We start from the raw sequence: 16,906 nt of genomic DNA on the forward strand, positions 1-16,906 counted from the left end.
CTCGTGGGCACATTGTGTATCCCGCCTCGTATGTTATTTTAATAATGACAGGCTACCAGTACTAATCCAAGAGAACTCTATTTGTAATTTTATACACGTACGTCGCTCAGACACAGGCAGAAAGGAGGAGCTTCACTCCTTGTTCTCTCGTACCTTCTGTAAGTAGAGTTTGTGTGACTATTGTTGGTCAACGTCAAGTCTTAGTCTCTCTAATCAATTAATCATTCTAGTCATTAAGCCAAAACTTGAGTTTTTATCGAGACCTGAGTCTTTTGTAAAGACTTGAGTTCTTTAAAGAGAACTCTTAAATTCATTATAATAGTTTTGTAAAACGCAATGTATCCAAGTCAAATTCATGGGTTACGTGTAGGTACCTATACCTAACCCAACAAATAGGCACATGGTGCATGTGATGTGTACATCATTTAATAACGATTATTTTCCTTAAGTATTATTCATTTAGATAAAAGTTATTAGAAAAATACGAAATATTTTTACGAAAGCTCGAGGCCTTTAAGTTGCGCATACGCCTAACCAGCACGCCGCACACGCCAGCTAAGCTACTGGTTGCCTGCACCGCGGCTCCGAAACCTGGCCCCGCTCAAACTGTATCACCAGGCTAGGGGTTGTGAGGTTGGATAACGATCGGTAGCGAAGAGCTGTCCAAAACCAGTAGCCACATCGTCCACCAAATGCCGAAGACTGACCTCCCCACATCGGTGGCGAGCAACCCGCGACAGCCGTCGCAGCCGAAAGGCGGATACGGCCACTCATATCCCCCCATAGGGAGGTATCGAAGGACATCCATCCATCCTCGACTAGGGACTTAAAGATACGGAAGTTTTTAAAGCGCAAAGTCTCGTAAAAAAGAGTGGACTTTGTAGACGGTGACCTGATAAGCAATTTTAGTGCTTATTTAAGTATATAGTAAGTGCATTTGCACCAGAGATCTCAAAGCCAAGCTCAATAGCCGATTATCAATTTAAGCATTCCAATCTCAAGATGGCGGCCAATCGGCTAACCGTTGTGTTAGTGATTTGGGGCCGTTACGCGGTGGGAACAGAGTGGTCCACTTTCGATGCAACGGCATAGCATTATATCAATCCGATTATCCACATGAACATGCATATTTGTGTAATTTGTACAGCCTCTTAACTCATTTAACAGTAATGCCACTGTTAAATGAGTAAAGAGGCTGTCAATACCTAAAGCGCGCACACTGTCTATTTGTATCGGAGTAAATGAGATAGCACTGTCGCATGTTAGTGGGCCTGGGCAAGGGAATAATAAGAAAAATATTTAAATAAAAAAAAGTGGATTATTAGTGTAATATTTTACTCAACCACGGTTTAGATATAAATGTTTTGAAATTGTGATTTTAATTGCAAACCCATAAGTCAAAACAATAAAGACATAAAACCGTTTAATTGTGATTTTAAGACCAATCTTTGCAATTATTTTCTATCGAGCCGATTTCGTTCAATCATGTATCGAGTACGACCACGGTCTTTGAAATATAATTAATATGAACATATATTTTTCTTACTTGACTAAAACAAATAGTCTTTCTAACATTTTATTTAATTAATTTTTTTTTTTTTTTGCTGGAGATAATATATATTTACAAGTACAATAATATAACCTTATAAACAATTAATAATGTAAACTAAAACTAAAATATGACTAAATTAAATCTAAAACTAAAATAAATCTAAAAATGGCCCCTGCGGCATAGTACCGAAGACGCTGGCAGCATTTCCTCGCTGGATCGTTAGACTGATGCGTTGTTTAAGTAACATCAATTTCAAGGACATTGGGTGTTGACAGCCTCTTAATACTGTAATATATGGAAGGTGGAGGTAAGAAATTAAACCTCCATGTACCGAAAAGTGTCATCTAAAAACCTTAAATAGGTGGCGCTACAATACCTAGAATACTTAAAAAAAAATCAAATCATAGACAGCGCACTTCACCCCGTCAATAACGCCTAGGTTCTTAACTACTCTAGTGCTACTCTGGAGAGATTTGGAACTATTATTTATAGCTGACAGCAGGACACTTTTGCAACAGTTTTACGATAAGAGATTTCACTCCTTTTAATTCCACACTCCATACTGTAATCAAAACGAGGTACAGTGCTTAAGGTTGACTTTTCATTCGGGCACACTTGATCGTAGAGCTCAATCCGTTTTACTTATAGATCCGTGGTTTTTCAACGTGGTTGGTCAAAAACAGCGGCCATTAAAAAAACCGTTGTCATCATCATCAAACATTGTGTCATTCACGACGACGCGAGCCTTGACTTGTATTGTCATGTTAGTTAAGGTTAGATTTGATAAATCTGCGCGCCATCGTGGATGACACGAACTATATTACCGTAATCCGACCGCTTACAAAACAGAAGTATTATGTAAATGACAGTGATACGTTCCGTGAGAAAGTAGAGCCAACGACCCCTTGACAGATGACATTCGACCCGGTTTCCGGTTCCGATTGTTTACTTAATTGACCATTATTAAAATGAAATTAGGTTTTATTAGAAATCAATAAAGTTTAAAATTGTCAGTAAACAAAAGTATATCTTAAGTGCCGAAGTATAAGAATAGTTATCAACGAGAAGAAGTTTTTTTAAGGAATTGAGAGGAACAGTTACGTTGGACACCTGTTGGTTCACGATATGGAAATCTGCAGACTCAGAGGCTTAAAAGAAGCTTAAATACAATTAATTTTATATTCAAATTTTTGAAGAACCATGAGGTTAGACCAGGGGTCGGCAAACCGCGGCTCGTGAGCCCGCGCGCCCTTTAGAAACATAATGAGAGTTCTTGGGCCTTTTTAGCCAGTTCTTAGACTAATATACATTCGTTGGTCTTTGCGGTTCCGAAAACTGGCAATTTTTTTGCGGATGGCTCTTCTAAAATGTTAGCCGAACTCTGGATTAGACAGCCCGCTTCACTCCGTCAATAACGCCTCGGTTCTTAGCTACTCTAGCGCTGCTCTGGAGAGATTTGGAACTATTATTTATAGCTGCCAGCTGGACACTTTTGCAACAATTCTGCCTAAGGAGTTTCTGTTGCTTGCCTCTACCTTCCATATGACAGGCCGATACCGTCCGGCGGACTGTTAATCAGTAAGCCCCTTTAAGAATGAAAAGTCTTATCACCAGTAATTTCTCCGGCGCACCTTACACCGAAACCTAAAGCGGAGCAGGAAAAAACTAGCATAAACAAAAAACCGGACAGCGAATGTCACCATGTTTATCAATACAGCATACCGGCACTGCCCTGCGTCATTCATTCTAGGGTTGTCTACTTCAGAAACTACTTAGAACTAGGGGTTACGACTGTTACGAGTACGGACACTTAGGACAACACACACACAGACCGACAACAGAAAATAACCGAAGGACTACTCATAAAACTCATAGGATAACTTATTAGCGGACAAGAAACCATCAGTAAGATTTTAGTAAATATATAGATCATACTGAAAAATAAACTAAGCTACACCTTGCTTAATTTGGAGAAGCTGCTGGATTAAAAAACACCAAAAAAAGAAACACAAAATAGGGACCGCGGCCGGGCAAATCTCCCACTTTATCGCTTGCAATAAGGACGCCTTGACAGGTTATTCGTATAAAGATACAAGCAAATCTCGTCCTTATGGCACGCGATAGAGTGGGAAGTTTTGCCGGCCGCGTTGACATTATTATTATTATTATTATTGTATCTCCTTGGATTTCACGAGCCTATAAATCCCGGTCTTTTGATAGGCTTGCGTGGGGATATAGATCCAACACGTAGAGGCCCCTTGGAGAGCATTAATGTCATGTATAACGCCTGCTACAATCCGTTCACAGGCCCAACAATAGACACCTATGAACCGGTCGCAGCAGGCATTGGGACTATTGCAGTAAAAGTGAACAGTATAACGGTCTATGGATTGAAGTTTGGGAGGACAATGAGACTGGGTTATTGCAAAGAGATCCGGACACCTGCCATAACAATGTTTTCACTAGTTATCGAGGGAGGCGGTGACTCGCCGCCCACTAGATGGGCCCCTGAAAATGCCGTCGTGAAGACGACCAGGAGCAACACCGGTGTGAGTGGCTCAGGGGTGTCGAGAGGTGTACGCCGCTTTCTACCCAGTGGCTGATAACAGCCACTGTGCCAACTCGCGTCTTATGCAAGTTTTCACTTCCACCCCTGGAGCATTTAGCTCTAACGACTCCTCTCTGGACGGCCAATGAAGGCAAGCCAGAGCTGAGAGTCCTGCGGGTCCCCTTGGAGTCTACTCCGACCGACGAAGACACGTCGGAGACGGAGACCCTGACTGACTCTCGGGAGTACTCGGGTCCGTGGGGTCGTTACTCCCCAACAGCTCGCCACAAGCTGCCCTGCGGATCCACAAGCTGCCCTGCGGATTTATTATTATTATTATTCTCTTTATTTCTCTTTCTTCTTAGGTTATGTTTTTTACAATATGGATATAAAAGTAAAATATAAAAATACATCAAAAAATACTATACAAAACACATATAAACACATTGTAAAAAACTTAACCTAGTGTGCCGCCAGCAGCGGGGCAGGGCCCAAGCTGCCGGTGGTCAGGGCTGCAGAGAGAGGAACCGACGCACTATCCGCGCCGTGTCCAAGATCACCGCCTTCTGCACCTGACCCTTGATCCAACCACCTAGCGAGAGTCTCTCAAGGTGTTGGTCGAGACTCTTCGCTATGAGACCGTTCGCTGAAACGACTATCGGGACAATGATCGTCGAATCAACATCCCACATGGCGGTTATCTCGTGAGCCAAGTCTAGGTACTTGCTGGACTTGTCCTTCTCGGCTTTCACGAGATTCTCATCATGGGGGATGGTGATATCGACGAGCACGGCCCGGCGTTGCGATCGATCTATTATCACGATGTCAGGCTTATTGGCTACAATAGTCCTGTCAGTGATAATAGATCGATCCCAATAGAGCGTGGCACGACCATTTTCGAGAACTGGCGCAGGTGAGTACTTGTAGTACGGTACTTCGCGGTCCACAAGGCGGTATAGAAGAGCAAGTTGCTGGTGAATAATTCTGGCTACGAGATTATGTCTGTGCAAGTACTCACCGTTAGCAAGATGAGAACAACCGGAAATGATATGCCTGAGTGACTCTCCGGGACGGCGGCATGCCCGACAAATGTCGACCGTACCGTCCTTCAGGATATACTTCCGATAGTTGTTCGTCATCATAACTTCGTCCGCAATTGCACAGGCAAAACCCTCGGTTTCTCCGAAGAGGTCCCCGAATCGTAACCAGTTCACCGACGCGAGCAGGTCCACGTCAGGTCCCGTGAGGGCCTTGTAGAACCGCCCGTGTAGCACCTTACTCTCCCATGCCGCCCTGCGATCCGCAGTACTTAGTACCACAGGTTTGCGCCAGGTTTATTATTATTATTATTATATAATTATAGGCGAGCAGCTATTTAGCTGATGAGCCTATGTCACACAGTGTCCTGTATTATACAGTTCAAAGTTTGTAAAGTCGTATCACATCACTAAGTAACATCAGTCTAACTTATTGTTTAAAAGCCACTTGTCCAATCTGTTTTTAAAAACATTGACCGAGGGAGCAGTTACAACACTATCCGGTAAACGGTTCCAAGCCGCCACGACACGGTTGGACAAAGAATGATATGCAGCTTTAGTAGTAGTGGGAGTGCGAACTATTCTTAGGCTGTGACCTCGGGTCTCGCGGCTGATAGTTCATACTCGTATTGTTTCTATTTATCAGATATCAATGTATTCCCTGTATACTATTTATTACCTGTAAAATTGTCAAGACGAAATGCAAGCCTGTGGCGTTATTTGAGCCACTATGTATTTTGCGAAGCTGGAGGTTCTGCTTCCGGGTTCGAATCCTGGCAAGAGCATTCATTTGTATGTTTATCACAGGTTCCTGAGTTATGGATGTTTTCCTTGCCTGTATATTGCCTTATTTACCAAGCCTTATTGAGCTTACTGTGGAACTACGTCGATTTGTATAATATTGCCCCATAATACTTAAGTATTTATTTATTTTGATCCGAAGTGTCAGCCCTGCGAGCTGCGTGAGTTATGCGTATTGACGCTATTGAAATTTCACTTTAGAGCGTTTCAATAGTGATTCATCATTTGCATAACCTACAAATCGTCGCCTTTATTACAAATGAATAGAGTTCAAATTTTCTTCAAAGGTACTGTTAACATGTGAATGAGAGGTTTCTAAAGAATACTAAAGCGTCGTCTGGCTGCTTGAGTCGTATGATGTATGTGCAATGTCTGATATGGCTTCAGGGGGCCTACCGCGAAAATCGAAGTTCGTCAATTGCGGGCATTTTTCTCTATCACTCTAATTCCGTCTTAGTACGAGTAAAAGAGAAAGATCCCCGCAATTTGCGAATTTCTGTATTCGCGGTAGGACCCCAGACTTATATACCTAGCAGGGGACCCGGAGATGGTAAATTTGTAGTTACACGAGCGTTGTAGTCTGTAGAGACCTATTGGATTCGTAAGATTGGATGATTGGAAGAACAAAATGTTATATTGAAGAACAGTTTGATCTATAGGGGGTAGTGGCCTATAAAGCCGATGGTGCTGGGTTCAAATCCCGGTAAGAGCATTTATTTGTGTGAAGAGCTCGGCAATTTGTTCCTGAGTCATGGGTGTTTTCTATATATTTAAGTATTTATATATTATACACCATATATGTCTCAGTACCCATAACACAAGCCTTCTTCAGCTTACTGGGGGACTTAGTCAATTTGTGTAATAATGTCCTATAATATTTATTTATAATACAATGTTTTCTATTCAAGTAGTCAGGAAACGTGTACAGATTATTAAAAATGTAAAAAAAAACGAGCGAGTGAGTTACTCCAGCGCATCAGATATTGGTAGTTTCAGTCGTCAACATGTCCCTGATAACAAGGGTATGTTAATCTGCTGGTTTACATGGTCAGGGTAGTCATACGGAAGAGTACAAAGTTAGAAAAAAAAGTCAAGCGCGTCAGATATTCAAAGAGGATTTTAAGTGGACCCTACAAATGCTCCCATTCGAAATACTGACGATTCGGAAGTGACGCAAGCTTGTAGTGAATGTTAGAAGATGCAAGAAACCGCCGTCTTGCAATACTCGACTGTGTCAGATAAGTTGGATACCTTGAAAAACCCCCTTCTGAACTCCCCTACCATTTATGAGAATTATCTACGTAGCTAAAGACGATAACGTGTGATACTTGTGGATTTGCAAGCGCCCATAGGCTATGGTGTTCGATTGCCATCCTGGTACAAAAATACCATTTTATTGAAAACAGCATAAAGTGTCCTTTATTGTTTTGGAAAAGTATATTTCTGTGGCCCTAGTGAAAAAGGGTACAAGTCTCTGGCAGTTTAGGTGTATAAGGGCATAAGTGTTACGTGGAAGTTACACCCCTTTACACCTGCGCTGCCAGAGACTTGTACCCTTTTTCACTAGGGCCACAGATTTATGCCTTTGACGATCCATAACCCATAACCTAAAGTATATAGTTATATTTAATCCATACTTAAACATTTTCTACAAAGGAAATAAGAAGGAAAAATATGCCGTTTTTTCTATGAAATTAGTAGATATACTTATCTTTACGAGCCGAAATAAAAACCGTTAAAAATGTTGCAATATTAGGTCTACAAGCGCATAAAAAAATTATAACTAAAACTGGACTCCAAATTTCCATATTTGGGCATTATCAAGTATTCATTAAACAAACACAAAAATACTTACACATTTCATTCATGTCGAATCACTCATTTGTAAAAAACTTCTAAAACACAAATTCGTTCACACTAAAACAACAGTACTGTAAAGTAATTATGGGAACAAGAGCGGTCCAAAAACCTTGCCTTTGGGTACACCGACTTCAAACTCGGAATTTCTCTTAGAAATCGACTCTTGCGCACGACCGCCGCGGCGTAGGCGTTCCGACACTATGACGTGTACATTCAATTGCCTATTAAACCAATTTCCATGGAACACTTACGTTTTTCACCTGCGCTATGGTGTCCAACGCTTCACTAAGAACGAAACGGGCGTTTGACTCGCTAACGTTTGCGGCAATGGACGAAGTACGACCAAGTGAGGCAATGTCGTCGTTTTAACGGAAGTTTAAGTGGTACAGTTTTTGTACCTTATAAAAGCAGCTCTAAACTATCTTATTCTTCTTATCATAAAGTCCATTTTAGTTGTATTTGAATGTATTAGTCAGTTGTAAAGCAGGTACAGTTGCTTTACCAGGGCAATGAAATTGTTGATGCTCGTATTGCTCTAGAAATTGGGCTTAAATTGGATTGATTCTAATGATTGTCGATTTAAATAAGGGGGGAATGGTTTACGGGTTTAACACGTGCTATGGTGTGATGATTCTAAGGTAACAGATGGTGCAGAAAAACCAATATAAAAGAAGCTAAGCCAAGCAATAATAATACTTGTCTCGATAAATTTAAGGACTATAATAAAAGCTAACTTTTTGTTGTTTTTCTCCAAAACGGTATGGCATAGCTCGTGATAAAATGCTATAAAGTATGTACGATGTATAATTAGATTAATAATAGGGATGACTTTTTAATCTCTTTCTTGTTTGATGAGTTGCTAATTCTGAATACATTTTTTTAATGAATCCTACACGATATTTATTATGGCTTTCCCCTTTTTTAGTCAACATGAGCATAGCTGCACGAACAATATTCATTATCCAGGTATAAGTAAGTGTACATTCACGAGGGTCTACAGTATGGGGTTCTTCAAAAAAGGAGTGTACTGATTTTTAAAGGGTCGGCAACGCGCATGTTACAACGGTGGAGTTGCAGGCGTACATAGGCTACGGAGACTGCTTATCATCAGGCGGGCCGTGTGCTTGTTTGCCACCGACTAGTATAAAAAAAAAATTGGCAGTTGCCTTCTCCGTTAGAATGAAACGAAGGTATAACAATATTATTATTTTAATGTCTTAATGTTAATACCAATATTATTGACAGCCCGCAACCGCATTGAGTCAGATTGAGACATTACATGGTAGATATGTAGACTTAGACCAAGATAAGTCTGCAACGATTTTTAATGGCCCAGACTGTGCAAGTGTTATTTTAAACGTCATACTTCTATGAAATGATGACATCGATGATATCATCATAGAAAATCAAATTGACAGTCGTCTTCTCCATTGGAATGACACGAAGCTATAACAATATTTTGCTGGCTCATACCTGGTCCAGCAAATATCACTGGCAGTACAGCGCGGTAATGCGGCCAGCATATTTGGAACTTTTGCGCCGGGTACGTGCCATCTCGGGGATTAACGGGGAGATTTTTGGACAACGCTTGTTGCGGATTTTATCTTGTACATTTTTGGCGAAGCTTGTGATGGATTATCACTTATGTAGATTGGACGATGTTTGTTGCGGATTCTGTTTATTACCTATGCTTTTGACGAAGCCTGCGCTGTGAATTTAGATGCTGGTTGCGTTTTCAATTTAGTTTTATTTAACAAACGCTTTTTCTATTTATTTAAATAAAAAGGGAATATTTTTAATGTTAATGTCATTCTTATAGACAGTCCGAATTGAGTCAGATTGAGTCATTACATGGTAGGTAGATGTAGATGTAGAGATATATGCGTTTCCTTTATAACCGAAGGTGTGTCTCAGGGCCGTCGTCCATCGTATCGTATTAGTTCAAGATGTCGCAATTGTAGTCCATTTCATCGCTTATTTATACCATACTGTTAAGTATTTTTTTTTAACTCTTGTTGTAAAGATATATCTTAAACAGCTCCAATCATGGGACATTTCAGAGAAAATTTGGAGTATTTTTCACATCTCACCGACACCCGCATTATGCATTAAAAGTTGAATGTCCTATTCGTCTTTTATGTTTTCTATGTATTTAATCAAAGCTGCTGCAATTGGTTTCAATATTAATAACCAATTAAAACTATGGTTTTTTGCTCCAGTCATGGGATGTATGGCGTCATTAATTTTCAAACTATCAATGAAATATTAAACTGAAGCAGCTCTTAGGCTCGTGTTTATGGTTAAATGTTGTCAGCGTTTAAAAACTGATGGTAAAAACTTGTTTACAGGATTGGTCTATACCATGAATACCATCCCATTACTGGTGCCTGTTCCATTATAGGGGTGTTTACTATAATAAAAACTGTCCTATATCCTATTTCTAAATCTGTTCTACGGTGTAAGAGTTAAGAGGAATGGCAACACATAGACAAGAGTTACTTTCACATATTGTGCAAAATTATCAGGGATTAGACTTTTATATAACTGTGCCCATAGATGCTGAGACGCCAGTACAAGTCCTTGCGGACCGGATGCCCCACAATAGGCAATTACAGATTACAGAACTGAGCCATTGTCATTGTACGGCGACATACGTATGATAATGACAAATCATCGAGCTAAGACTTACTATTATGGGAGATGGAGGTAAGAAATGAAATCTCCATGTACCAAAAAGTGTCATCAAAAAACCTTAAATAGGTGGCGCTACAATACCTAGAATACTTGAACAAAAAAATCAAATCATAGACAGCGCACTTCACTCCATCAATAACGCCTAGGCTCTGAGCTACTCTAGCGCTACTCTGGAGAGATTTGGAACTATTTTTAGCGGACAGCCGGATACTTTTGCAACAGTTCTAGCATAAGAGTTTTCACTCCTTTTAATTCCACACTCCATACTTACTATAAATAGGATAAGGATTGTCCGTTATTCGCAAAAGCTGACAATCGCGAATAACTTACAGGCCGATATCGTCCGGCGAATTAGTAATCAGTGGGCCACTTAAGAAACTAAAAAAAGAAGCGATATTTTGTTGTTATTCTTTGCCGTCAGCCTGCAATGGCAAACATCGAAATTTGTCGAAAATTCTTCTGACACGCAGGACGCGTGTCAGAAGAATTTTGCCAGAGATGCAGCGAACTAACAGATGGACTCATAGACTTTTTTTAAATTACCGCGAGTACGCTCTTTTCTTGAAGGTCGTATCGGTATTTTGGCCGAAGGATGTCAAATTCCGGTGGTTCCTGACACTTTTAAGGTATTTGTCTATGGGCCATTCGTTGCCTATATGGAGTGTGGAATTAAGAGGAGTGGCATCTCTTATGGTAGAACTGTTGCAAAAGTGTCCAGCTGTCAGCTATAAATTAAATAATAGTTCCAAATCTCTCCAGAGTAGCGCTAGAGTAGCTAAGAACCTAGGCGTTATTGACGGAGTGAATTGCTCTGTCTATGATTTGATTTTTTTGTTCAAGTACTCTAGGTATTGTAGCGCCACCTATTTAAAGTTTTTTGATGACAATTTTTGGTACATGGAGATTTCGTTCCTTATCTCCACCTTCCGTAGTTGCCTAATAATAAAGATAGATAGATAGACTTAAAAAAAAATCGTTTCATTTTATAATTGATAGCTTTCGAACGGTTCCGGGCAGCGTGGCCGCACGTTCCATTTCACGCCTGAACTGCTGACGTATTCAGCGGAAAATTGTAGGTTTTAGGCGGGTGTACAAATTGTATGTACACAGCGTTCTGCTCTAATAGTGGATAAGGGGAAACTCCGACTTACCAAGGGCGAGATCAAGCGAAACCCAGATTAAGGCATCATCTTCCTCGCGTTGTCTGTGCCTCGGGGCCCGCTTGGCAACTAATCCCTAGATTTGGCGTAGACACTAGTTTTTACGAAAGCGACTGCAGTCTGACCTTCCAACCCACAGGGAAAACTAGGCTTTATTGGATTAAGGAACCTAGATTAAGGCAACACAAGTATTTCGTAGAGTGAAAACTCGTATCATCCACCTTTTTGTCCCGGGCATTTGAAAATATCTTTAAACGAAAGTTATTAAAGAAAAATAGGCAAAACGGTTTTCGGAAAAGGAGTACCACGAAAATACGTCCTGATTTCAAATCAAATTAAATTACGGAACCCTACATTATACGTGGACTATTACTAATTCTTTATTAAAATCCCATTAAACTTACACTTTAGATTTCAGATAAATTAATTGTAAGGAATAGAATCTTACTTATAATTGTAAATAACGCATGTATAAACCGCTTTAAACATAATTGGCAACCTTTTTTCACTGTTGTTACATTTGACTAATTTCATTATAAAACACGCAAAAACTAATTTACGACCGAGTTAACATAATGTTTACAGACAAAAACATGCAGTTAAGACAGCTAATTAATCAACACAACTGTTAGTTCACGCAAATAGAACTAGTTCATTTTTCACTTGACAAACTAGTACTTTGTGCCAACATAATGGTAGTCAGACCGAGCTAAAGGCCCGTTCAGACGGGATGATCAAATTGACCAATTTGAGCAATACAAATTGGCGTCAATCCCATCTAGCGTCCACACGTATACAATTTAATCATCAATTTTTTATTTATGGCAAGATTCGAGAGCTTGAAAAATACAAAGCCCCCAAACGCGCATACTAGCGTCGAAAAATGCCATTCTTGCGTCCGTATCTCCATTTGGTCATAAATATCGTAATCGTACAATCGAATCAAGTGGGATCGAGCCAATTTCATTTTTGCGTCCTCACGTCCTGATTAAAAAGTCAATTTGATCAGATTGTGTGAAAAATTGTCCCGTCTGAACTTACCTAAACTCTGCACAGACTTTTCAGTGACAAAGTGCAGCAGTGTTACCATAAACTTGAAAATTCCAATGATTTTCATGGTGACACTGTTACACTTTTTTCTGTCAATAGGCGCGGAGTTAGCTCAGACGGACTTTAAAGTAGGAATCGAACCTGCACCTCGTAAAGACCATTCCCTTGAGAGTCTTTAGACATTTATTTGTAAGTACATATTAGAATATACACGTTGTGGTTTATAAAAATAAAATAATATGAAACACAACGTAACAATTACTTTCAAAGTGCATAATTTCAGTTCCTTTCTTTGTTAATCACACATAAAAAAACAGAACACATTCGAAAAAAAAAATTATTACCTCCTGATCCAGCGAAAAAATCTGTTGCCTCCTTTCTTAGCGCTATTCTTTCTCTTTTTCCCCATTTTCACTCAAAGAATCCTTAACAATCATTAACACTAAAACACAACACTTATTTGGTCCAACGTCTTTCACAATTCACTTAACACTGGCCAGTTATCACTAATCATTAGATAATTGATGTTCTTTATTTGAACAATGAACGAGTTTAAATTTGGAACGGTGTCTCTGGCCGGTACCAAACAGGACTCAACGCATGGGCTCTGTTAGAGAAAACAATTAATAATAATCGAAATATTAATTAGAACAAAGAATTTCGCCAAAAGACCAAATTATTAGACATAAAAACAAACAAGCAGATTTATTTGCGTAAAACGAAACGTTATTTACATTGTCACCCCATATTTACCAATCTTATACTTATATCGACGGAAAAGGAATTCGAAATATTCAAAATAGGAATTAGAATATTCAAAATTCGAATGGTGCTCGTTGGACGCATGCGCCGAGACTGGCGCGTGGCCACGTTCAAATTTAGAAGCCGTAAAAAAAAGCTGGATGCACATTGCGAGAAATGCATGTGGATGTTTATTTTGAGTATCAACGGAGAGTGTTAGAAAATGAAAGTTTTCATTTAAAATGAGTGTAGAATTGAAGTAGTAAGATTAAACATGCTACACAAAACGAAGCAGCTGTTGAATGTTCATCCAGCATCCTTAAAAACATTGGTGTTTAAAACAATACCCATTACAAAGATCAGAATATTAACTACACATTTTATATTACGCGTCTTCTTCTACTGACAGAGTTTGGCTTAATTGCTAGTGTAATAGATGTACCTGAACAAATACATTAAATTAAGTGTTAAAAGAATCAAACAATGTCCTTAAAATAATCGAAATTCTCAAAATAGATTCTCTCAATCGGTTTATTTGGTTCCAACAAAAAGAATAGCATTTTAAATAAGGAAATCATTCAGCCAAATGAACCCAAAAACAAAAACAACACGAATATGTAACCATAGAGACAGTAAAATCGATCTGAATCCGATTAATTCGCGACCAAAGTAAAAAGGCGGAAGACTAAATACACTTACGTATAATAATATGTTTGCATTTTGAAACTTATTACTAGAGGATAAGATTCAAAGTTGTGTATATTTTTTTGGAGTCAACAGATAGATTTGAACAATCGCGTGAGTCATACAGATCTATATTTATAACACGAAATGGTGAAACGGGGATAGTCGACGAGCTTTCAGCGGTATTCCAATCAAATGTAAAATGTATTTTAGGAAATTATATATTAGGATTTACTTCCAGTTTTGTCTAAATAGAAAATAGTAAACAATACGAACTAAAGGAGAAGACTGAAGGGTTGACGTTTTTAAGATTTCGGTTTGAAATTTCAGTAACCATTGTTGTAATATCCATAAATATTTAACATTTGAAAATTTTGAGACGTATCACAGTACTTTTAACGTCACCAATCATGGGACTTTTAACAGGAGAATTGGAGTATTCTTGATATTTCACCGACATCTGTAAAATTTCTACCGCTTTATGCTTTTTCCTACTCCTCTACTGTTATCTGTCATTTATGCATTCATTAACACGAATATAAGAACATACATAAAAGATTTCAAGAAAAGTCTATATTGTCTATTCCTCATAAAAGCTCTTGTGCTTTTATAAGCTATAATGTTACTGCGATTAATGGCTACCAACCTAACAAAACCAAAACGAATACAGTTTTAAACTAAGTGCATTGATGCCAACTTACAAAATATTCATTTGGTTGCATACTAAAAATAATTACTTTATAAATCAGAAACACGCATGTGACACCCGTAATATAGCAACACCCATAGACTACGAAGACCGCTTAGCGTTGCTTGTTAGTCTCCGTAGGCTACGGTGGCCAAAATTGAGAAAAAACTGTCCAAAAAATTAATTTAGCAAGTAGCAAGTACCAGGGCCTCATGAGTTACGAGGTGTCGCCGACCGGCCGGCCGCGGCCCGGGGCGGGCCGGGCGCGTTTTAACAAGGTATGCTCGCACATCTTGGCTATATACTTTTGCTGTAATTTGTTTACCTAAATTAAGATTTATTTTTGTTGACTCGTAGGAAAAATATTGTATGCAACGTTGTATAAGTAGGTCAAAAAATTCTCGTGGCGTACTAACTAACGCCACTCGCCTTTTTTGACCCTTCTTATACAACTGATGCATAAAATACTATAAAAGTTGGATGTCCAATTCGTCCTCTATGTTTTCTATGTATTTAATGAAAGTTACTGCAATTGGTTACAATATTATTAACCAATTAAAACAATGGTTTTTTGCTCCAGTCATGGGATGTACGGCGTCATTCATTTTCAAACTCACAAATATCAATGAATAATTAAACTGAAGCAGCCCTTTGGCTCTTATTTATGGTAAAATGTCATTGTTTAAAAACTGATGGTAAATACTTGTTTTAGAGGATTTATCTATACTATCCCATTACTGGTGCCTGTTCCATTATAGGGGTGTTCACTATAGGAGTGCTTTATTTAATGCGCTTTATCCGAAATACACGGTATAGTAAATTTGCTGCCTTTTTCTACTGACGGAAATGGCTCGACAGACTTTAAAAGTAGAGATGTGCCGACTAGTCGCCGACTAGTCGGGAAAGCCGACTATCCGGCCACATTTATAGTCGGCGACTAGTCGGCGACTAGTCGGCAAAATGAGCCGAATAGTCGGCTGCCTAGATCTTCCAAAAAAATAAGGAAATAAAATAAAAAAACCACCATACTCGAAGTGTTTGCCGATTTACCCAGTCCACCTCGCGAAATAAGTACTTGGCATTGATTACACTTCACTTTACTTGAATCATCTTCAACATCGTCAAAAAATGTCCACACGCGTGATTTTCTTTTAGTCATAATGTTTATAAAGATCACTACTTGTTTATTTAAACTTTTAAACAACAATTACGATTCGTTATGTATGTTTTTCTAATAATAACACACCGGAGCAACAAGTGAATCGGAAAGGTAAACAAAACTAGTCAAAACATGAAAACGCAACCACGTGCGGCAGCGAATCAGGCGACCCGAACGTTTCCGATTACGCCCGAACTTAGGCGAAGACCATAGTCGGCTACGCCGACTAGTCGGCCGACTAGTCGGCCACCTGACTGCCGACTAGTCGGCTAGTCGGCTAGTCGGCCAAAACCGTAGTCGGCACATCTCTATTTAAAAGCGATGACAGCGCACGCCGTGGAAAAATATATCTTTCAGTCAAATACTTAATTAATGAAACCGTTAGCCTAAGTAGCGACTTTCTTCGCAAGTAATTTCCATTATAGCATCATAAACATATAGGCATTGTATGCATCTTCACATATCTACACAAAGTAACTGTTAGAAAATCCAAACAGATATATGTATCGGCGGCTGATTGTAAGATCAGACAAATCGGGATTATCTTAGGCATATCGCGAATCGTGAAAATCTTTGTCTCGTTCCCCGAGTTGACGAAGCCCCGTAAAGCGGGGCTTCTATTCCTGGTCAGTTTATCCTTCGGATATCTGAAGCAACCTATCTTACCTATCTATTGGTTTAATGTGACTACGGTCAAAAGATTACACACCACAGGAACAGAATACAGTAATGCCAACAAAGCATCGCCTATGAACTTAAGCTTCCATTTATAAACATGAAGACTGAAACCCTGCAGCAAAACTTTACAATTTAAAACTACTAAAAGTAAGAAAATAAACTGAATAATGTGGAAACTAATTCTGTTGAAATTTAACGAACTGAGAACTCGTAAAAACTTAGTTTAAATGATTCATCGGTAATGTTTATGGAAC

The 16,906-nt window shown here is 39.2% G+C and overlaps 1 protein-coding gene across 2 annotated transcripts in view; it reads right to left on the reverse strand.

The window, feature by feature from the left end:
• The window catches only part of LOC133531911 (uncharacterized), a 52,056-nt gene that overhangs the window by 28,833 nt on the left and 6,317 nt on the right, over positions 1-16,906 (reverse strand). The window contains exon 1 of one of the 2 annotated variants that reach the window (XM_061870325.1): positions 13,047-13,666. In XM_061870325.1, coding sequence (XP_061726309.1) covers positions 13,047-13,111 — 65 coding nt within the window. In that variant the 5' untranslated portion in view covers positions 13,112-13,666. Of the gene's footprint in view, positions 1-13,046; positions 13,667-16,906 lie in introns of those variants that run through there. The other variant, XM_061870324.1, reaches the window with a different exon arrangement.

This window comes from Cydia pomonella, chromosome 26 (assembly GCF_033807575.1).
Source record: "Cydia pomonella isolate Wapato2018A chromosome 26, ilCydPomo1, whole genome shotgun sequence".
Lineage (NCBI taxonomy): Eukaryota > Metazoa > Arthropoda > Insecta > Lepidoptera > Tortricidae > Cydia > Cydia pomonella.